General features: G+C 42.4%; 1 protein-coding gene across 8 annotated transcripts in view; it reads left to right on the top strand.

The window, feature by feature from the left end:
- SULF1 (sulfatase 1) overlaps positions 1 to 21,471 on the top strand; it is a 113,298-nt gene that overhangs the window by 36,665 nt on the left and 55,162 nt on the right. For 7 of the 8 annotated variants that reach the window (XM_077352193.1, XM_077352191.1, XM_077352196.1 and 4 more), the window contains one exon: positions 18,880 to 19,122. In XM_077352193.1, coding sequence (XP_077208308.1) covers positions 18,951 to 19,122 — 172 coding nt within the window. In that variant the 5' untranslated portion in view covers positions 18,880 to 18,950. Of the gene's footprint in view, positions 1 to 17,978; positions 18,076 to 18,879; positions 19,123 to 21,471 lie in introns of all 8 variants that reach the window. The other variant, XM_077352194.1, reaches the window with a different exon arrangement.

Genomic DNA, 21,471 nt, shown 5'->3' with positions numbered 1-21,471 from the left:
AACCAAATGATCAGTAGTTTTTAATCTAAAGATGACTTGCTTAAAATTAGATGCTCGATTATATCAAACTCCTCCTGGTTCATTGTGTTAATTACCAACTTCTGAAGACCTAACTACATGGTGCACGTTCTCTGGGCAGGTCTCTGGCCAGCTTGTTTTAGAGTTCTGCATTTTGCAGGAATTCATAGACCTGTTTCAGACTGGGACAGTGGGTCCCCTGAGACCTGTACCAGCACCACCCTGCTGTACTGTTTTCTCAAGATGAAATAGTCCCCAGGTAGCCACTATTTGCCCCATTGGGAAACTCTAAAGTGTAACACAACAGTAAATGTGGAGACCCCAGTGGGGCAAACAGCCTGCTCTAGCTCCCTGTGCACTGTGCTGCTGATCCAAATCACAGAATTCTTCAGCCATTCTGATGGTACTTTAACTCAGGCCAGTGAATCGCTTTTCTGGCAAGATGCCAAGCGAATGCAGAAAATATAGTATCTGAGTCTAGTTTAAAGAATTCTTGATTTGTGAAAACACAACTAAAAATACACACATAGCAACTGTTGAAACCAAACAGGTACATTCTGATGGCAGTTTGATTCTGGTGCCCTTTTGAAGAGTCCAGGAGGGGTCTTAGGTCCATGCACTCCCAAACATAGCCAACCCAGGCTCGATGGGACACGCTGGCTGCCAACTGAAATCTTGAGGGGTTGAACACTCTCGTTTGTTTGTGCCTTCATTCATTCATTCATTCATTCATTCAACTATATTGGCATTCCTGGGTTAAACATGAACATCACCACCAAGCTTATCAGCTACTTTCCACTTGCTCAAGTTTCGGAGGGGACAGAAGTGAGCATGCATAGTGACCAGTGAACTGTCTGGCTGCCATCCACCTGCTAAAGCCCCAGATGGGGAAGAGGTGAGCGTGCAGATCAACCATTGAGCTCTCAGGCTACAATTTGCCTGCTTAAGCTCCAGAGGGGGAAAGCATGCACGTTGACTGCCAAGCTTGGTGAGTTGCCACCTACCTACTCAAGCCTTGAAGGCTCATTTCCCTCTCTGTTAAGGAGGGGTAGGTCCAAAGGTGGTTGGGGGCCTGCTCAGTCCATTTTGAAGGCTGCAGTTGTTCACAACCACACAGCACATTAACTTGCTGTAGCATTCTGATAGTGTAAATACAATCTGGGTATACCGTTTGCATTAAATAGACACTTTGTATTATCTGTGTAGCATATTCAAGTTTTATTTTCAAGTGTGTTTGACAAAAAGCATTTCAGTATTGGCTATCAAAGCGTCCTTAGCCATTCTTCTTATTTGACACAGTCTTTGGCTCTTGTTTGTGTCTGTTTTATATCAGTGACTGACAGGTGGAAAATGCTGGTAGAGCCAACCAAGTTCTGTTCTGGAATGATGAAGAGTGCTTTGCATGAGAACTCCCCCTCCCTCTCTTTCAGACAGACTGGGAACAAAGAGCCAGAATAGTAATAAAAACAAAACACTACTCCAGCAATCTGATATGTTTAGCTTGATTGGTACTGATTTTACAGTTCTTTTGGAGGTCAGTGTTTGTACTTCCTACAGCTGATGTCATGCATAGAAAGCAGTGCCATGGTCCACGTTGCTGCAGCAGTCACTCACATTAAAATACTTTGTAGCGTATAAAAAATAAATGCCCTGGTTTGCAAATTGATGTTCAAACATTCTTAGATCTTAAACTCTTGGCCATCGTGTAATACGTGTAGGCTTCAAATGCCTGGAATAGTGGCAAATGCTGCCAGATGAACAACTGTTGAAAAAAAATGGCATTAGCCAGTGTCCTTCATGAATTTGATAGGAACAGGGCTAATAAGTTCAAATTAAGCGTCTTTCTTTCTTTCTTTCTTTCTTTCTTTCTTTCTTTCTTTCTTTCTTTCTTTCTTTCTTTCTTTCTTTCTTTCTTTCTTTCTTTCTTTCTTTCTTTCTTTCTTTCTTTCTTTCTTTCTTTCTTTCTTTCTTTCTTTCTTTCTTTCTTTCTTTCAGTGAACATAGATAACAGTGACCTGGGAGACATATATTCATTGTGAAGAAAGGTGAGGTGAAGAAATGAATGATTGGTTTACAGTGGGGAGCAATAAAAGGTAGATTAGTTGGTGGGCGGGAATGAGAGAAGGAGAAGGGGGAAGAAGAGTATATGGGGGCTGCCCGGAGAATAGAAAGAGGAAGTTGTATGGGGAAGGTGCTGCAGAGAAAAGTAAGATACCCTTCAGTCCTGGCAGGTATACTATAGGAGGGGTAGTCAACCTGTGGTCATCCAGATGTCCATGGACTACAATTCCCATGCAAATTCTGGTAGGGGCTCATGGGAATTGTAGTCCATGGACATCTGGATGATTGACTACCCTTGAACTATAGCACAACTGGGCCCAAACCTGGTGTCTGGTGTCTGGTGTCTGGCACTGCAGAACTGGGCCAACCACTGTGTAACTTGGCCGGAGTCTTCCTGGCTTCTATAAGGAGGAAAGTAGGGAAAGTCCTTGTAGGTCTGCCACTTTTGCCTAAAACTTAAATTAGCACTCAAGTCAATCTAATTCTGCCTGAGATAGTGGTTCTTGCTATTTCCAGTGCTTGAGATCATTTTAACCAGATGTTCTAGAGGTTGAACCAGACATGATGCAAATGTTGTTATCTTTGGGGGTCAAGTATGCATTATGTTTCTTTTTTACTCATATTCCCCACAGCCACAGAGCAGCTGCAGAGTTCTGCTTCTAAAAGGAGAAAGATAGAGCCCAAATGGGCTGGGAATGTTCCTGTTCCCCCACAGACAGTTTGCTTGTGTGGAAACCGCTGGGGGGGGGGCTTTTTTCACAGATTTTTCTGCTTCACTTGGAGTACCCACATATGTTCCAAGGCCACCTGGGCTCTCTCTCTGTTAGTTAAGTGATTCCCCTATTTTGTTTGTCTGTTTGTCTGTTGCTTGAAATACTGGAAAATACTCTTCTGATTGAAATAGATTTTCAAAATCAGTTTCATTGGTTCTGGGAGTCAACACTGTAGTAACCCTTTATAGAGTGAACTTCAGTTCTGAGATATGTAAAGATAAAGGTATTCACTGTGCAAGCACCGAGTCATGTCTGACCCTTGGGGTGATGCTCTCTAGCATTTACTTGGCAGACTCAGTACAGGGTGGTTTGCCATTCCCTTCCCCAGTCATTACTGTTTTACCCCCCAGCAAGCTAGGTACTCATTTTACCGACCTTGGAAAGATGGAAGGCTGAGTCAACCTTGAGCCAGGTGCTGGAATTGAACTCCCAGCCTCATGGTCAGAGCTTCAGACAGTGTGTCGGCTGCCTTACCAGTCTTCGCCACAAGAAGCACTTCTGACATATGTAGTAAAGATCAAATATATGGGTACCACTGTAGCTCAGTGGTAGAGCTCACACTTTCCCTCCACAAAATTCCCAACTGGATCTGCTTCAGCAACTGAAGGAAGGATCGCAGCCTGAGATTTTTCAAGACTAGTTTAGGTGAGCCAGAAGTCGGACTTGGGCAGCTTCTTGTGTTTTTAAAAAGCCCCCAAGACTTATCTAAGGGGGCCATTGCTGCTGCGGGGGAGGAACGCCGACAGGGACCTGGCTGGTTGGAGAGATTGCCCAGCCCTGGCATTCTCTGAGCAGTATGTGTGTTGGCATAGCAACAGGGTGTGTGGCTGAACTGGGCGTCAGTTAAACGGATGGCCTGATATTCTTTGGCCTCTTTCCCCCCTTCAGGGCGCCCAAAGACGCAGAGCCTGATTGAAGGCTAGCATTTCCGGGGGGCAGGAGAACCCAACAGAGGCTGGTGCCCAGAGGGGTCACTCCATGGTGCCTCCCCCCCTGTTTCAGCCTGCCATTATGTCCGGGTTTTGGAGCTGGATAGCCAAGGCAACCCGTTGAGGGGCAGGCTGTAGTGGGCTTCCTTGTGGTAGGGTAACCACAAGATGGCATGATTCTCTTCCCATGCTTGCCGCGCTCAATGTTGAATAAAGGCTGTGGCCAAATATTTTATGCCAAAATTATGGTTGTCAGTGTCCTCATTAGGCGGTCAATATCCCCCTGCAAGGCAATGGAGTTTTCATTTGAAATACATAACATTTATATAGCTCCTAATGCACAGCATAACTTTGTAGCCTGCATCTGAATACTTGTTTTGCATCACTAACAGTGATAACTTCATTTACCAGCTGTATTTATTTGAGCATTTTAAATGGGGAAATATGCTGTTTTTTCACCTGGCATGATTATTCTGGTATGCAGATTCTGGAATGCTGCTATTTCTCCTGGCATCAGACCATGAATATTTTGGAAACAGCATTCTTCATTTTCTTGTAGCAGGTCAATTATAGGTCACGGAGAGACAGTTTCAGTCATTGGATGGACAATTATGTCAATCATAGGATGGACTAAGAATGTAGCTTGGTATTGGGAACATTTTTGGGACTGGAATATAGGTACACTTTTACAGGTGGAAAAAGAATGTTTGTAAAATAATGGAATATTGTAGGGATGCGGCAGTAAAGATGGCAAATACAATATTGGGCTGTATGAACAGAGGCATTACATCAAAATTGCAAGATGTCCTAGTCCCACAGTATACTGCATTGTCTCTAAGAAATAATCTTGGAAAATGTATTCTGCCAGATTCAATTCTGGTCTCAGAGAATGTTCTGTCCACACCAGAATCTCTTTGAATTGCTGGGATTGTCTTGTCAAAATGAATGGGAATTTTCATTTGTTTAATTTCTTTCCTACTTATTTATACAAATAAATGAAACTAATGTTGTTTGTTTGTTGATTCACTTCCAAAACAAATATGCAGGCTGCTAATGAACACCACCAGCAGTGCACACACTAATACACTTGAAATACAGCTTGCTATATATTGCAACAGCTACTGGTATGACTTCATGGGGTACTTCCCTCTAGAGAGAAGCAGCATATTATGTTCATTTTGTAAGAATATGTTTTGAACATTGGTGGTCCTTATATGTCCTAACCATGCATTCCTGGTTTTAGTCCTCCTTGCACCCTAAGTTCCAGGGATGATACTTGTTTTTAATGGTGTTATACCTTTATTTGTGTCACTCCATAGGGTTTTCAAGGCAAGAGACTAGCAGGTGGTTTATTATTGCCTTTCCCAACCTAGCAACCTTGGAATTGCTTGGTGGTCTCCATTGCAGATATTAACCAGGACCTTCTTTGAAAGCTTCCACTCCCACTCCTATATGTACTAGAATAGTGCAGTGATCAAGCATTCTGCCCCAAGTAAAGATTGCATCAAGTATCACTACAAATCCCTCCACACACACATCTAACATCTTTACCTCTACTGTAGTGGTGGAACTTTTTCCATTTGTGTAAAATGGGCCCCCACCCCACATGTTTACCCCAGATGAAAAGCCATGCAGCAGGGCCATTGTGCTCTCACCCTTCACTTGCACCAAGAGGATCACACTTTCTGCAGAGGCCTCTCTTCTAGCTGGACTGCAGCATATAATACTTAAAGCAGGCTTTCTCAACCAGAGTTTCATAAAACTCTGGGGTTTCTTGACAGTCCTGGAAGGGTTTATCTGAATGGGTAGGAGTTAATTAATTTTTAATATTTTTTAATTTGTTAAACATTTATTAGGTGATATGAACATATATGGCCATGTTGATCGCCCTTCCCCCAAAATGCTCCATGATGGGCCTGGAGGGGAGGGGAGGGCCCCAAAGAAGGCATGTACACAGCTATGCTTACCAACTCTTCTGCACAATTGTGCTACTTCTGGGGTTTCTCAAAGCCTGAGGAATGTTTCAGGGGGTTCTCAATGGTAAAAAGGTTGAGAAGGGCTGCCTTAAACCCTGAGATTGGTGGAAAGTGGAAGAAATTAATCCATACTCTATCTTATGTTGTTAGTGCAGATTGATGTTTCCTTTTCAACCTTGAGTCCATTTGCTTTAAGAGCTATACATCTATTTTCCAGGGTTGCCTTTGCATGAGTTCAGTCAGATTTGGTCTGTCCCACTCTAATTCTATAATACCAAATTCTACTCTACCATCTGAGCTATTGAATGGGAGAATGGGAGAAACTGCATGAGGGAACAGATGGGTTGAAGCTGACAGTCTTGTGAACTGATGGAATTAATCTCTCTCTGTACTCTTCATGATTGTTCAAAGACAGTAGATGCTGGACATTTCTGAAAAGTCAGCATTTAAAGCATTTAGGTACCTCTTGGCCTTTAAAGGTTCCTTGACATTTAGCATTAACTTTCTGAAACTCCAAGAGGTGAAAGATAATCTGCATTATGGCAAACCAGCTGCCCTCCGGCTTTAAAGACTAAGAAGATTAATACTGACCTTCTCCAGAAAACAAGGCAATGTCTATGCTGCTTTCTAGAGTCAATATATTTGAGCTCCTCAACTGTGTTAATGTGGGCATGCTCTTCTTGTGTCCCCACTCTATTTTCTTTTATGAAAAAGGAATTGCCATGGAACTGCTTTAAAAAATTCCTTTCTGCACAGACCTTGAGGTGGTTGAACTGTAAGTCAGCACAGTCAAAAAGGTGGTAGACACACAAATTTTGGAACATGCACAAGATAATCATGTGGCAAAAATGCTGAAAAGTTTTAGAAAATCACAACAGCGATTCAAACTTTCTTTGAATTGAAATAGGGCTTTTGGAAAAGTTAAACCTCTCTTGGTTGCTCCAGCCTGTTCATAAGCAGTATTACAAGAAGTCAGGGCCAGAATGTATAAGGGTGACCCAGGATGTGTTTGATTACTATGCTTTGGATCACCATGGGATGCCACTTTGAAAAGCGGTTGTATTAGGTTGTATGCACAGTTTTTGTGTCTTTGCATTTAGCAACTTTCCTCCCGTTCCTCCTGCTCTTCTTAGCCAGGTCTCTTTCCTTTTTGAGCAGTGGCTAAGACAGATCTCCCTAAGGCATATATACCGATGTGCAGACTTATTCCATCTTAATTCCATTGGTTTAGGATGTTTAAAGGGAAGTACCTTCGTACTAAGGTTTTGAAAACCATAAACCACCTAGGAACCTGACATGAAATTGACCAAGGCTTTCTCAGCCATGAAAGCACTCACCTTTAGGAAATATAAGACATCCACCAGCATCTAAAAGAATAGTTCTTGGCTGTGGAGAGTATCCCTTATAATAAAGTAATAACCTGCATATGTTTTATCCCTTCAGGCAGGAAGTGGCTTCAGAGAAGGACAGCTGTGTCCAAACATTATAAGAATGCACATACCCAAATTATTCATGATCTGGCCAGCTCACCTGCCTTTCATTTTAACAAACACTTGGTTGAACAGCTGTAAGAGCTTGAAAAGAGAGATCTTGTATCTGTTAAGTAATTCACTGCAAAATGTAATTGTTTTATGGCAGGGGTAGTCAACTTGTGGTCCTCCAGATGTCCATGGACTACAATTCCCATGAGCCCCTGCCAGCATTTGCATTTGTATTTGCTGGCAGTAGCTAATGGGAATTGTAGTCCATGGACATCTGGAGGATCACAGGTTGACTACCCTTGTTTTATGGGACAAAGAGCAGACAGGGGAGCGGGTGGTAGCAGTGGGTGGGGGGAAACGTGCACAGTCAGCTTTTATTCACAATCTGTGAAGGCTTACCTGGCACCTGCACTGCGTTCTTTTTGCTGGCAGGACAAAATGTGTACCCAGACTTTTAAATCAAGGGTTGTCTTTGAACCTGAGAACTGTAAAATTCATTTTAAACTTTTCAGTTTTGCTCTGGTTGGGGTTTTAATGCTGAACTTTCAAAGCAACTTTTACTGTTTTTCTTGCTTTTGTAATGTTCTGTTTCATAAATTGCTTCATGAAGATAACCTAAATGTTGTATAAAAGTGCACACGTGCACCCAGATGCATCTCCAGATTGCTTATTTTAAGTTTTGTTTGCAGACTTAAGATTTCTTTAGTGAAACTCAGGCAGGTAATCTTACAGTTCCTTTCCTAATAGGTTTACACTGCTGAGCAGTACGTGGACACAACAGAGGTTTGCAGTTTATAAATGGGGTGTTAAAAAAAGCCTAAATTCCTCTAAACACAAAGGTCATTGTTTATATCTAAGAAGGACCAGGAGAATTTTGCTACTGAAATAACTTATGTTCATCAACTTTTTGGAAATTTTGAAGCTGAAATGGTTCCTATTTTTAAATGAATTAACTGGTGCTCCTGTGGGGTATATCCCCATCCAGCCTCTTCATTTAATATCTAGAAGTGAAATTTTGCTTTGAAGAATCATAGATCCTGAGTTCAATAGTGAGTCCCCTGCTTTATAATCTCCAATATAACATCAGGTTTTAATAAGCCCCCCTGTTTGCTGCACACATGTGCTTAAGACTGCCTGGAAACCAAATCAGCAGAGAGAAGGGATTACTTTAGATTACCCTGAAATATGCATTGTTTGAAATGGCCTCTGGTGACCAGCTTTCATGAATGGTTGGTTTTACTTGTGGGGCACGTCATCTGGCTTAATTATATCAACATCCTTTGTGTGACAAGTGCAATTCTTTGTGAGCTGAAATATGAAGCTTTAAAACAAAGCAAATTAGATGGTGAGAAAACAAAGTTAGGAAAGAGTGCCTGAGTCAGAGTTGTTTGGAAAAGCTCCCCCCCCCCCTTTTTTTTTCTTGCTGAAAGATACAGTATAGCTTTCTCTTCGATTGTTTGCATGTCACATATGGTTAATATAAACCTTTAAACGCTTGCCACATTTTAACTTTTTGATCAGGCCTGTAGCTAACTGGCACATGGGAGCATTCTTCTTCCCCCACCCACCTCCTTTCAACCTTTCTTTGCTTCCACAACTAAATAAGACTCATTTTAGATTTGGCATTTCAATGAGGGTTTAAGTACCATAGCCAGAGACTGTGTTTCTGGATACCTCAGATTTTCCAAAAAGTTAATTGGCACCTTTCATTCAAAACAACTCTTTAAAAACTTCAAATACTACCAGTTTACTGAAGAACCAGAAAAACAGAACTGGTTCTGATTCAAATTCCTACTTTGCTATGAAGCTCATTGGATACCCATGTATCTAGATCTGCCAACTGCCAGGTGAGGGGCTGGAGTTTTCCTGGAACCCCATCTCAGGAGATCAGTTGCCCTGGCAGCTTTGGGGGCAGACTCTGGTACACCATAGGACCTAGGAGAAAGGGACGTCCATCTTGAGGTACTGTTCCCAATGCAGGATGGTTTGGGCGGATCCTGTGTTGAGCAGGGGGTTGGACTAGATGGCCTGTATGGCCCCTTCCAACTCTATGATTCTATGATTCTATCAAACCTCCAGGAATTTTCCAAGCCAGAACTTGGCAATTGTACTTAGGACAACCAGTTCTGGGTTGGGAAATACTTGGAGATTTTGGTGATGGAGCCTGAGGATAGTGGGGTTTGGGTGGGGAGAGACTTCAGTGGAATATAATGTCATAGAGTCCATCTTAGTGGCTCTTTAGTACAGGTCACCCCCTGGCAACCCTATTAATACTTGTACCAGTTGTTTTTTCAAAGAAGGGTCTTAGGATAAAATGGAAGAAGAAGAAGAATCATGTAGCTGTTGGCCTGCTTAAAATTAGTATCAGCTATATTTCTGCTGCAATAATGGAACCACCTGAACAAGGCGCAGATTATCAGGATGAAATCAAAGATCTCTTGAAAGGTGGATTCCTTTTTATAATCATATAAACTGCATTATTGCTAAGTGCACACTCACATGATATAAAGTAACCACATGGTCATGGGCACTGGATACAGCCATTTCCAAGATTATGACAACGAGAATTTCTATTTGCTGTAACCAGAACCGCCACTTCAATATATTGGACTTTTGTATAAAAATAGTATATTTCACTGTGTTACTTTACAGTCCAGATTTCAAAAGAAAAGTGCACCTATGTAACCTATAACCTAAATCCAAATGTTCAGCATCTTGTTGTGGTAGTATGTGAACTCCTGAGGAGCTTGCCAGTTATTATTCTGTAATAATAAGTCTTAGCAAACTTATCTAACTTATAGTTTTTTGATATAGTCATGCTTCCATTTCCTAAGTGCAACTTCTTCATGTAGATTTTAAAAACCCTACAAAATGGGCATCCAGAGTTAGAGTTGGGGTTTTGCACAAAAAATGTGGGGGGCGGGGAACTAGGGCTCCCAGCTCTGGATTGTGAAATTACTTGAAATCCTGGGTGTGGAGCTTGTTGAGGGTAGGTTTTGGGGAAGGGAAAGACCTTGTTTTGGAGCTGCATGTACAATTAATCATTTTTGTATGTGACTGTCCAGAAGAAAGCTTATACATTGAATATTTCTGCAATGCATTGTGTACTAAGTTATACGAAAAGTAGATGAAAACTTCCATCCCCCTGATATAAAGCAATAGTCTTGATTTTATATCGTTGTTGTTATAGTGGATTAAAACATACATGTTATGTTTTCATGTCTATGCAGGAATTCTTATTTTCAAAAGAGTTTGTGTGGCAATTCTCTGTTTGTAGTTGTTTATGAAATCACAATGTAATTGTTAAAGGGTTACAAATCCCTCTGCCTCCAGTTAAATAAAATTATAGTTGGTGGGTATATTTAACCTTAGGTAAAGGTAAAGGTATCCCCTGTGCAAGCACCGAGTCATGTCTGACCCTTGGGGTGACGCCCTCTAGCGTTTTCATGGCAGACTCAATACGGGGTGGTTTGCCAGTGCCTTCCCCAGTCATGACCGTTTACCCCCCAGCAGCAAGCTGGGTACTCATTTTACCGACCTCGGAAGGATGGAAGGCTGAGTCAACCTTGAGCCGGCTGCTGGGATCGAACTCCCAACCTCATGAGCAAAGCTTTCAGGCGGCTGCCTTACCACTCTGCGCCACAAGAGGCTCTTATTTAACCTTAGGCATAGGTTAAACATCATAATTATGGGCAGATTATATTTTGGAGGTGAGAAATAATTATGATTGACTGGTAAATAAGTTGTAGATCAGACAGATAAATGTTAGACCTACTTTTTAAAAACTATGTTCTTTGCATTCAGTATAAATCCAGTGATTTACAACTAAGATTAATGGATTAACCTTTAAGAAGAGGCAGTAGATCCTGCTGATTCTTGATTCGTTGTACTATAAATGCATTTTCCATGGCAAGATATCCCACAGGAAATTGATCTGCGGTTTTATTTGGTTATTCATGATTGCCTGTGTGATTATTATGCTTGCTTTTCAAAGATGCCATGGAAGATTATTGCTTTTCTGTTTAATGCTTACAGCTTTTAATACAACTGAATTTTTTTTGTTCTTGAACAGAACCCTTGGTTACAACAACTCAGTATTCCAAAAAGAAATTAAAATCATCTGTATGTCAGATTTGATTTGACCAAACTTCGGCAGAAAACCTAACTTGACCTTTTATTATGTAATCTTATACATTCTAAATTAGCTAGTTTGTGAAATGGCCAAGCTCCCTGACTGTGCACCTGTTCAAACACTGAGAGGTTCCTTCTTTCCATGATACATTCATTGAAGCCAAGCATGTGAGCAGAGCTGATAAATTAAACTGGTCCCTGCTCACACAAATTCTGAAGATCCAAGGCATTTAAACCATCTGAAGCAGCAGAACAAAGATTGAGTCCAGTGGTACCTTTAAGACCAGCAACATTTTATTCTGGGTATAAGCTTTTGTGTGTGTGCAGACTTTGTCAGATACAGTGAAACAGAAGTTGCCACACATTGGAATGGTCCCCATACATTAAAATCTCCTGCTCAACGCTGTCTTCAATGGCCACCAGCCACATCATCAATAGCGGCTGCGGTGAGTCCCGGACGCTAATGGTTAGAACAGTGAAAGAATAATGAAGATAGCCGTCAGTCACCCTTTAGGAAGCTTAACTGGCAGAAATTGCTCACAGAATGAAGAGCCATGCCTTGTACAATTATTTCTGCAGTAAAAATCAACCAGACTGGTGTTTATTTTAAAAGGTACACCTAAGCACAAGTCAGCATGCTGAACTCAATAGGTCTTGCTTCATAGTCGAATCCCGAGGGACCAGGATGTAAACGGGAAAGGGCAAACTGCCGATTAACAGGCCTTCCGTGACTTCATCTGCTGTGATCGCATCTCTGAGATCTGCTGATATGTATACATGCGTGCACAAAAAACTCTTTATGTTTTCCACACAGCATATTTTTCAGTTGCAGTCAATGTGTTTTCATTTACCTCAGGGAAGAAAGGCAACTTGTAGTCTTGTCTCGGTCCTTGGGCACTGCACAGTGCCATAGGTTCTCTAGCTGGGTGAGAAGAACAAGGCGCTCTTTAATTTTTCCTGCTTTTGACTGTTTCTCAAGACAAATTGCAGTGTCTCTGAGGACATTTGGACGCTAGTGAGAGGTAGCCAAGACAAGCACGATGTTCTTGTCTCCCCTGTGAAGCCCCACATTTTGCAGGGGTGTTTCTTTGGCTTCATTTCCTTTGGGCTATAAAAGCTAGGCAGTGAGGGGACTGCCGGTTTTTAAAATAAGGTCACTTTGGAAAAAAGAAGGACCATGTAAAGAAGAAGATACTGTAATACATGCACACTCGTGTGTGTGTTTTTGAAGGACATGTGTGAGGCTGGGGCTTGTTGCTATAAATTCTCTTGAAACTGAGTTTATTGATAGAGGCTGGAGACAGATGATACATTCCTTGGACTCCCCACAAACAGACACACACACACAGGAGTGATTTAAAAGAAGAATAGCTGTTCATGATGTTCACAGCATCTCACTTCATCTCGAGTAAGCAGTTTGTGCAGATTTTAGCAATTGTTCAAAAACCTGTCAAATGTGACTAAGTGACTGGGGGCAAATGGATTGATGTGTTCTCTATCATGACTGCAGAATCTCTCTGACCACTATCAGCTCTCTTTCACGCTGCCTTTAAGGCTGTCTCCAAACCTTCCTTTGAGATCCTGGTCTTTTAGAGCACCATCCGTCCTTGAAAAGGAAACTGATGCTTTGGAAATCAATTTGTGTTTTTCTTCCAGGAGATGGTGATTTAATGCAGTCATTAAAACGACACGAGTCATTAAAAAAAACAACAGAGTTCCTGCAGAATGGATTCAGCTTGGATGCTCAAAACATGACAAAGGGAAGGGGTCACTAGAAGAGATCTCTTTAATCCGTTTTAGCTCCAGCTTTTGTGTTGCCTGTGCCAGAAACTGGGGTTCTTGATTCCTCTTCATAATCCTTTGCCAGGATTATAATCAGCAGCATGCCTTCTAATTATGGTTACATAGTGGTCCCAAGTGCATCAATCACAACTTTATTTTACTTTGTTGCATGTTGTTGGTTTTATGTTTTTTCTTGGAAGTCTGAAGCATATCATACTGCATTCCTTGTTGAAGATGTCATTGTTTTGCCTTGTGTTTCATTTTGATACTTTGAGGTAGAAAACCTGTCCCAAGACAAATTGGCCTTCTCTGAGTATAATTTGAAAACAAAAATCCATGAGAAGATGGAGATCAGTATTGCAGGTACTGACTCTATCAATTTATCTAGTTCTCTACATGGCCAAATCAGAAGATACTCAAGTCCAGAGATTGAAACCATAAAAGACAAAACAGATCTTTTTAAAACCTGAAAATGCCATGGCTTTGCAGAAAATCATTAGGACCGTTTATGCATTAGTGTTTTCATGCTGGGCTGCAGGCTGGAGTTTTAGTTGTGGCAGGTTGCCCAACCTCTTCCTGCACCCACATGGGGGAACATTTGGCCCAGTGCACCTCATCCGCCCCCGATTTGTCCTCCTGCATGAGACCTGGGGCAGTGAAGTTCCCAGTGTATAAACGGTCTAGGTGGTTATACCCACCCATCCCCAATAACAGAAGCAGTGCCTGTAGTTTTAAGAAATGGATGCATTGGCCTGGGCAGGGGTTGGGGCTGCAAGGCAGCAATCAGGCCTTCATTTCTGTCATGGAACCTCACTGGGAGACCTTGAGTTAGTCACTCAGCCCAATTTACCTCACAGGAATATTGTGAGGATAAAACAGACCCACTTTGGGGTTCCCATTGTAGAAAAAGGTGGGGTATAAATGAAATTAATATAGCTGAAGGGTAGTGGTGATGACGGGTTGGTTATTGGGAAGGAGAGAAAGATGCATAGAAAGGGGAGAGGTGATTGTCAGGAGGAGGTAAAACGGAAATAATGTAGGCAGGAGGTTGGGTTGCTAGACACACGCCCCTTCTCTGGTGATGTCGGGGATCCCCTACCACATGACCCTGTCCTTTGTCTGTCAATCAGCAGGAAAGCCCAGGCCATGTTACGCAAAAAAAGTCTGTGGTAGAAGCCATTTTTACCATAAAGTTGCTTTCTAAGTACCAGATAGTTGTCTGAATGTCACTGGTGTGATGACATCACGTCCTATGCAGCACCAGCAATGTGGCCTGGGCCTTCCTCTTTCTCCTGGTAAGTTCCCCTGCTGTTGTAGTTGGGAAACATATTTCTGTCTTTATAGTGAATACATATGTACTTCATCATAGACAAAAAAGAGCTCCCATTCTTCTCGAATTCACCAGCTAGTTAAAAATAAAAGGCCTGGAAATGTAGCTGAATGATGCTGCAGTAGTGGAAGTAAACAGGCATGGGGAAAGTGTTGGTGGATGAGAACAATATTGCACTTTACTATTGACATTACCAGCTATGCTGCCCCCCCCCCCCATCCACTTCCTTTCCTCAAAGGCAAGATATTCCCTCCATTTTTCTTTTGTTTTTCCAACTGAACTGCCCTAGTAATGTAAAGATTCCTTTTTCATAAGTTTGGGAGTCCCTTTTGGGCATTTGTGACTTGCCATGATGTATTTAACAATGCCTCTAGAACAGGGTTCCCAACCTCCATCTGGAGTGTGGAGATCTCAGAATTATCCCCAGACAACAGAGATCAGTTCCCCTGGGGAAAAATGGCTGCTCTGGAAAGTGGACTCTATTGCATCATACCCTACAGGAGGCCCCTCTCCTTCCTAGACTCCATTCCCAAGTCTACAGGATTTCCTAAGCTAGAGTTGGCAACCCTACTCTGGAATGAAGTGGGAAAGTCACATTAGCTGCTGAATGTGATGAGAGGAAGGGTGGCAGCAGCCTCGATGCTATACCCCTGATCAGCCACCACTGTGTAGTGGCTAAAATGCCGTGTGATGGATAAAATGCTGTGTGGTGGATAAAATGCCGTGTGGTGGATAAAATGCCGTTCAGTTAATTTTGTTATCAAATCAGCTTTAAAACCTTGCCTCGTACAACACTGAGATCAGCAAATAGATTTGAAGGTGTAAGTATAATCTAGCCTTGTTTGGGGACCAACCATCTGGTAGCATAAACTCTATGCCCTCATCCAAAATGTTCAATGTTGTGAGTTATTTCTGAAGAAAGATCCGGGAAAAGCAGAAAGGTAAAGAACTGCTCTGATCTCCCTGAGGAGATTGCTACTGCTGGTGTGATACATTGTGAATGAATGTCATTAGAGTTGGAGCAGTGCAATAGGACATACTCTACAGTCTCAACGTTTCCTATTTGGCAGGGACCACCCATTGTGAATGAGGAATACCCAGGTATCTGTCTTCCAGAAAGGTGCAGGGTAGGGCTGTTGAAGCATGCCAAAGTAAATAATCTTCCGTGTTTAGGAATGTCTAGTGCTGTTAAATAATCTGCCAGCAAGAAGGGTTTTTTTGGAGAGGTATGTTACAATGAAATGCTGTAGCCATGCCCTATTAGACTGAAAGGCCAGGTCCCAAATCTGTTGCTTAAAAGGGCTGTCATATAGAAGATGGAGCAGAGTTGTTTTCTGTTGCCCCAGAGGGTCAGACCAGAACAAATGGGTTGAAATTAAGTCAAAAGAATTGTTGGCGAAACGTCTGGAAGAAGTTCCTGACAGAGCGGTTCCTCAGTGGAACAGGATTCCTCAGGAGGTGGTGATTTCTACTTCTTTGGAAGTTTTTAGGCAGTGGCTAGATAGTCCTTTGATAGAAATGTTGATTTTATGAACTTAGGCAGATTGTGAGTGGGTGGGCAGGAAGGGATGTGCCATTGTTTGTCTCTTGTGGGCCTTTTTTGCATACCTAGGGAATTGCTGATCACCACTGTGGGATTGTAGGTGAATTTCCTCCAGGCCAGGCTGGATTCTGGAGATTTGGGGAGGGGGAATCACTTGGGCATGAAATTGGAGTCACTGTGGGTAGGCAGGTAGTTGTGAGTTCCTGCATTTGGAAGGAGTAAGACTAGGTGACCCTGGAGGTCCCTTCCAACTCTATGATATTATAATTCTTCTTTGGCTTTCTGAAAGCCTAGCCTTAATGAGGCTGAAATGGAGAAACCATACTCTTGCAATTTTCCCTCAACAGTTCTCAGCCAATTTGAGCAATGGCCATCATGGAGAATAAGAGTGGTAAGTCCCTTGGGGTTACAGTGTAACTTTAACCAGTAAGTGGTTATTTGAACCTATATGTATGTCCCAAGTGAGACCATACCTGCCTCCAGCCTGAGGGAATTGTTTGGTTATGCAGTGGTCCCCAACCTTTTTATCATCGGGGACCGGTCAACACTCGACAGTTTTACTGAGGCCCGGGGGGTAGTCTTTTGCTGAGGGACATCGCCACCTCCTGAGCCCCTGCTCCACTTGCTTTTGCGCCGGCACCCCTGACTTTCTGCCACCCGCTGGGGGCCACTGCCAGCAGCAGCTGCACAGTACCACGCCGAGGGGGAGCCCCAGCCACGGCGGCCGCTGCAGAGATATAGGAAGCCCCTTTTCTAAAGAAAAATCTCAGAATGATAATTCTGTGGGCATTGCTCCATGACCCTGTTGACTGGAGGATTACACTTAGATATTTTAAAGATTTAACCTAATATCATGTCCCTCAATCTGCCACCTTTGCCTCTCTTGCCATTTAGTAAAGATGAAGATTTTAATTATTTGCTCACTTATTACCAAAGCAGTATATAGTAAAGCCTACTTGCTAACGGGACAGAATTACTGAATCATCCGCATATAATAAGGTGGGAATTGCTCAACGAATGTCCCAGTCTGCTATTTCATAGCAGGATTGTTCAGCTATGTCTGCCAGTGTTTTGCATAGTGAATTTAGGGCGATTGGCCTTTACTAGAATGACATTGTGTGAAATATTTTTTATGCAGTACCGACTGACCCAGAAAATGTTATTTCTCGCTTCCTCCCCTTCATGTTCCTTCTCTAGGCTTTTGTGTGAGGAATCCAAGGCTGTCTGTTTAGCAAACAATCCTCAGAAAAATTTGTTTCACTTTTTCACTAAGTGCAGGTGGTGGTGGCTGCAGCAGACAGGAAAATATTTACTTGGCCCATAATCTGCTTCTCCAGTGTCTTCTGTCTTTAGCTAGAGCAGAGAGATAAAAACCAAAGTATTCTTTTTAAAAAAGCCTATGGTCTAATTATGGACTTCCAGTCTACTTATCTGAATGTCATGTAGTCAGGGCAATGGTATTTAACGTAAAAGGCTGATTCCTCCGGCATCCTTCCTTTAGGTTTCAGGCATGTCAATCAGGGATTGGAATGTTTGTACACAGACAATGGAGACAGGGTTTCTCAGCTTGCAGACGCTTAGATTTTTGTTCTTGAAATGCCTCTGCACTCTCCCAGTGAAATTATCACCCGAAGAGTGAGGTGAATGGAGCTATTCTATATCATGTTAGGCTTCAAGGAATGGGTGGGTGTGAAAAGAAAATAGAATCCTGTAATTAAAAAAAAATCATATGTAATATAGATTGCTGGTGGGCTGCGTCAAACACGCCCCCCCCCCCTTCTTTGTTGCATTTTTTCGATGAGTGATAGGACCTCTTTTCTTCATTCTCTGCTATGCTTCCACTTAATTATTTCTGCTGATTTATCTCCTACTAGTTAATGTTGCATGTCTAAATGCGAAGTCTCAGGTGTGGGAGTGCTGATCTTCTGATGAGTTGCATTCTATTCTCATTAAGGCTGATGTCACGTCTTTCCCAAGCAGACTTTCCCATGGAAGGAGTCTCCTGTGATTTTGCCTGCCACTCCAACTATTTTTTACAAAATAAAAAGACAGTAAGCTAAACTCTAACTTAAATTAACATCCTCACAAGTTTCTTCCTCAAGAAGGTGTCCTGTCAACATAGAAAAGGAATGCTAAAGCAGAAGAGGCTAACCTTTTAACTGCAAGGCCAATCAATCATTTTGCACAGCCACAGCCCAGAGAGATTCTCTCCAGAGGAGGCATTGGGGTTTAGGATTGTGCAGTTGGTTGACTGACAGACCCCAAAGAAGGGGTCTCATTGGCTCAGAGAACCAAATCTGAAAATAGAGTCTGGGAAACAAGAGCTTGCTTGGGGCTGCTGTACATTATACATGATGCACACCATCTCATTGCTGGCTGACGAGAGTTAGGCAGTTGAGTTTTCACACTGCTGGGTAAAATCATCTGGACTGTCACTTAGGACAAGCTTTCTGTCCAGCTGCAAATAATGCTGTCATGCCAATTGCAACTGACAGCCGTACTTCTGAAGTGCAGGTGAGATTACCTTAAATAGATCAGTGGGGTTTAGGTGTCCTGGAGCTCAAATGAGCACTCATTTGACTTAAATCTCTAGAAATGTAATAAATGTATGGAGGAGAAGGATGGCAAGCACAGGATTGTATTACTATGTGGACTTGTTAATCCTCTTGTCACACAGCAAAGGGAGGTGTGCAAGTTAGATTCTGTATGTAAGCAGAGGGGATGGATGCTTCACAAAAGTGGAGTTTTTACAAAATGTAAATAGAACTGATGGGGTGCTTTTGACCTGGTTTATTTATTTATTGATTTATTTTACTACAAGTTGAGTTTTAAGCTGTGTCTCTTTCTTTCCACAGAGCTTGAAAATATAAAGGCTGGAGACATTTGCACAAAGTGGTTGATTAACTGCAGTATTGGGAAGATTATCATGAATCAGTATTTCATTGCACTTATATGGACTGTGCTTGGCACTGAACTGCTACAGAGTCTCAGTACGACTGTCAAATCCCCAAGGTTCAGAGGACGTGTGCTGCAAGAGCGAAAGAATATCAGACCCAACATCATCCTTGTACTCACAGATGACCAGGATGTGGAACTGGGTGAGTCTTTATGGTGTATTGTGCCATAATTTCATTCAGTTGTTTACAGAAAGATCACATTGAGGCTGGCGAGGAAACGGGGATGCTGAGGCTGCCGTTTGTGCTGATGCTAGAAGATCATGAGCTGGATTGCCCCACTCCCCTTCTGCTCCATAACTGATCATTGGCATATTTGCCATTCCACTGCTGCATCACACTTGACAGATTTAGGAATCCTGTTCGGGTGGGGGAGGTCTGGCATCCACTCTCTCCTTTCACTGGATACATCTTAATTGATTGATATTTGGTTGAAAGATACATAGCTGAATCAATACATGTTAATGTTTAGCTACTTCTAATTCAGTGGAAACGCAGGAAGCTGCTTGTCAGCAGTATTTAATTTTGCAGCTAATGGTCCATTTTCCTGTAAAGTTTAAACATTTTAACAGTTTTTCCTCGCTCTGGACAGGAGAGGAGGAAGGGGGGCAGTAGCTTTCCAGGCTCACATGAGCACACCTTTATACAGACAGTGGAATGGCCATTCCCTCCCTCCCTCCCTCCCTCCCTCCCTCTCACTCCAGGCAGGGATCAGAGATTTGGAGATTTTAGATGCTAGACAGGAAAGAGATTACTGGAGGCTGGCTCTTCAGGACATGTTTCCCTGACCTGGGTGTAAACTGCACGGAGCTTTTATTCCAACCCCAGATCAATTCAGTCCCTGCCCTCTACACAGAATGCAATTTCAGTTTGGATTTGGGGCAATTTAAATTTTCCTTCTGCAGCAAGAAGGATTGATCCGGAGTGACCCTACCTTTATTGTACGATATCTCCGAGTGCTGTTAATCCTCAATATCCAGATTGGGAAAGAAAGCTCCTAGAGAACCTCTGATAGGCTACACCTGGTCATGTGACATGCTTGCCTTAAAGGAGAAGCCCCTAATTTCTCTCAATTTCTGTCAGTCCTGGATTTTTCCTCCCTCCTCTGCCTTTTTCGATCCTCTCCCACTCCCCTCCCACTCCCCTATTGGTACTAACCACTGTAATTTTTATTGTTTATTCATATGGATTTTAGGGGATGGGGTTTATGTGAGCCGCTTTGAGCCTTCGGGGGGAGGCAGGATATTATTATTATTAATAATAATAATAATAATAATAATAATAATAATAATAATAATAATAATAATAATAATAATATGGGATCCATCAGAGGACTGCCTTCCAGAATAGAAGATATTCCCTTATATTAGTCTAGTGCATTAATTTGAAGACCTTTCGTAAGGTCACATGTTCACGAGCCAGCATGATACAGTGGTTAAGAGCAGCAGACTCTACTCCTCCACATTCATTGAGCTGGGTGACCTTGGGTCAGTCACAGTTATCTTAGAGCTGTTCTCACAGAGCTCTCTCAGTCCCACCTTATTCTCAAGGTGTCTGTTGTGGGGTGAGGAAGGGAAAGGTGTTGTTTCTTAGCCACTTCGGGAAAAGCCTAGCTCTTCTCTTCCTATTCTTATGAAAAGCCTAGCATTTCTCTTCTTATTCTAATTGAAACTGTTTAGCATAAACCAGTTTGAATTGCTCCTTAGATTAAAACTGTTTGAAGTACTCCTTGTTCTTCTGTTCTCTATATTGGAACCAATAAATTTTAGAGTTTCCTGGGTCAGACCTTCCCCCCCAACAATAGCACCTCAGGTTTTCAGGATTAATTAACACCTTATTAGCCCTCATCCATTCTGAAACTACCTCTAAAGTACTTGTTCTCATTTCCCACAACTTCCCTTGAATCTGCTGGTAGCGCAAGATAAAGGTGATATATTGGTGACAACTCAGCCCAAATCTCTGGATGGCCTCTCCCAGCAGCTTTAAATAGACATTTAAAAGCATGAGGGACAAGATGGCTGAACCCTGTAGGCCAAAAGTTAAGTATCAGAGCAGCAGTCACCATATGTCTTTTGTGAGGGACCACTTCTTAGACTTGATCTAGATTTGGTGCTATGCTCAATGCAGCTGTTAACTGTGGCTTACTACGTGGATAGCTGATGTTTTATATAACTACCAGTGACTGGCAGAGGCATGGGAGGAGACTCAGCCTTATGAATATGAAATCTCATAAGAAGCTGCTTTGTTTGATTCAGTCACCTTCTCCCCATGGGCTGCAGCTGAAATCCCAGCTGGGCATTGTGCACATGAGAACTGACAAGAACTCGCAAGTCACATGTGACCCTTTCACAGGCCTGATGGACACCTCAATACATTTTACTGAGCCAAGCACTTTCCCCTTATTCCACCCCACTGGGTGCAAGGTGAAATGCAGAAGCAACCATCCTTCACTGAACCAGGTGGAAACGGCATGGGGGCAGGGCATGCACTCCT

The sequence above is a fragment of the Paroedura picta genome, chromosome 9 (assembly GCF_049243985.1).
Source record: "Paroedura picta isolate Pp20150507F chromosome 9, Ppicta_v3.0, whole genome shotgun sequence".
NCBI classification, from domain to species: domain Eukaryota; kingdom Metazoa; phylum Chordata; class Lepidosauria; order Squamata; family Gekkonidae; genus Paroedura; species Paroedura picta.
This window is presented reverse-complemented; position numbering and strand designations above follow the sequence as displayed.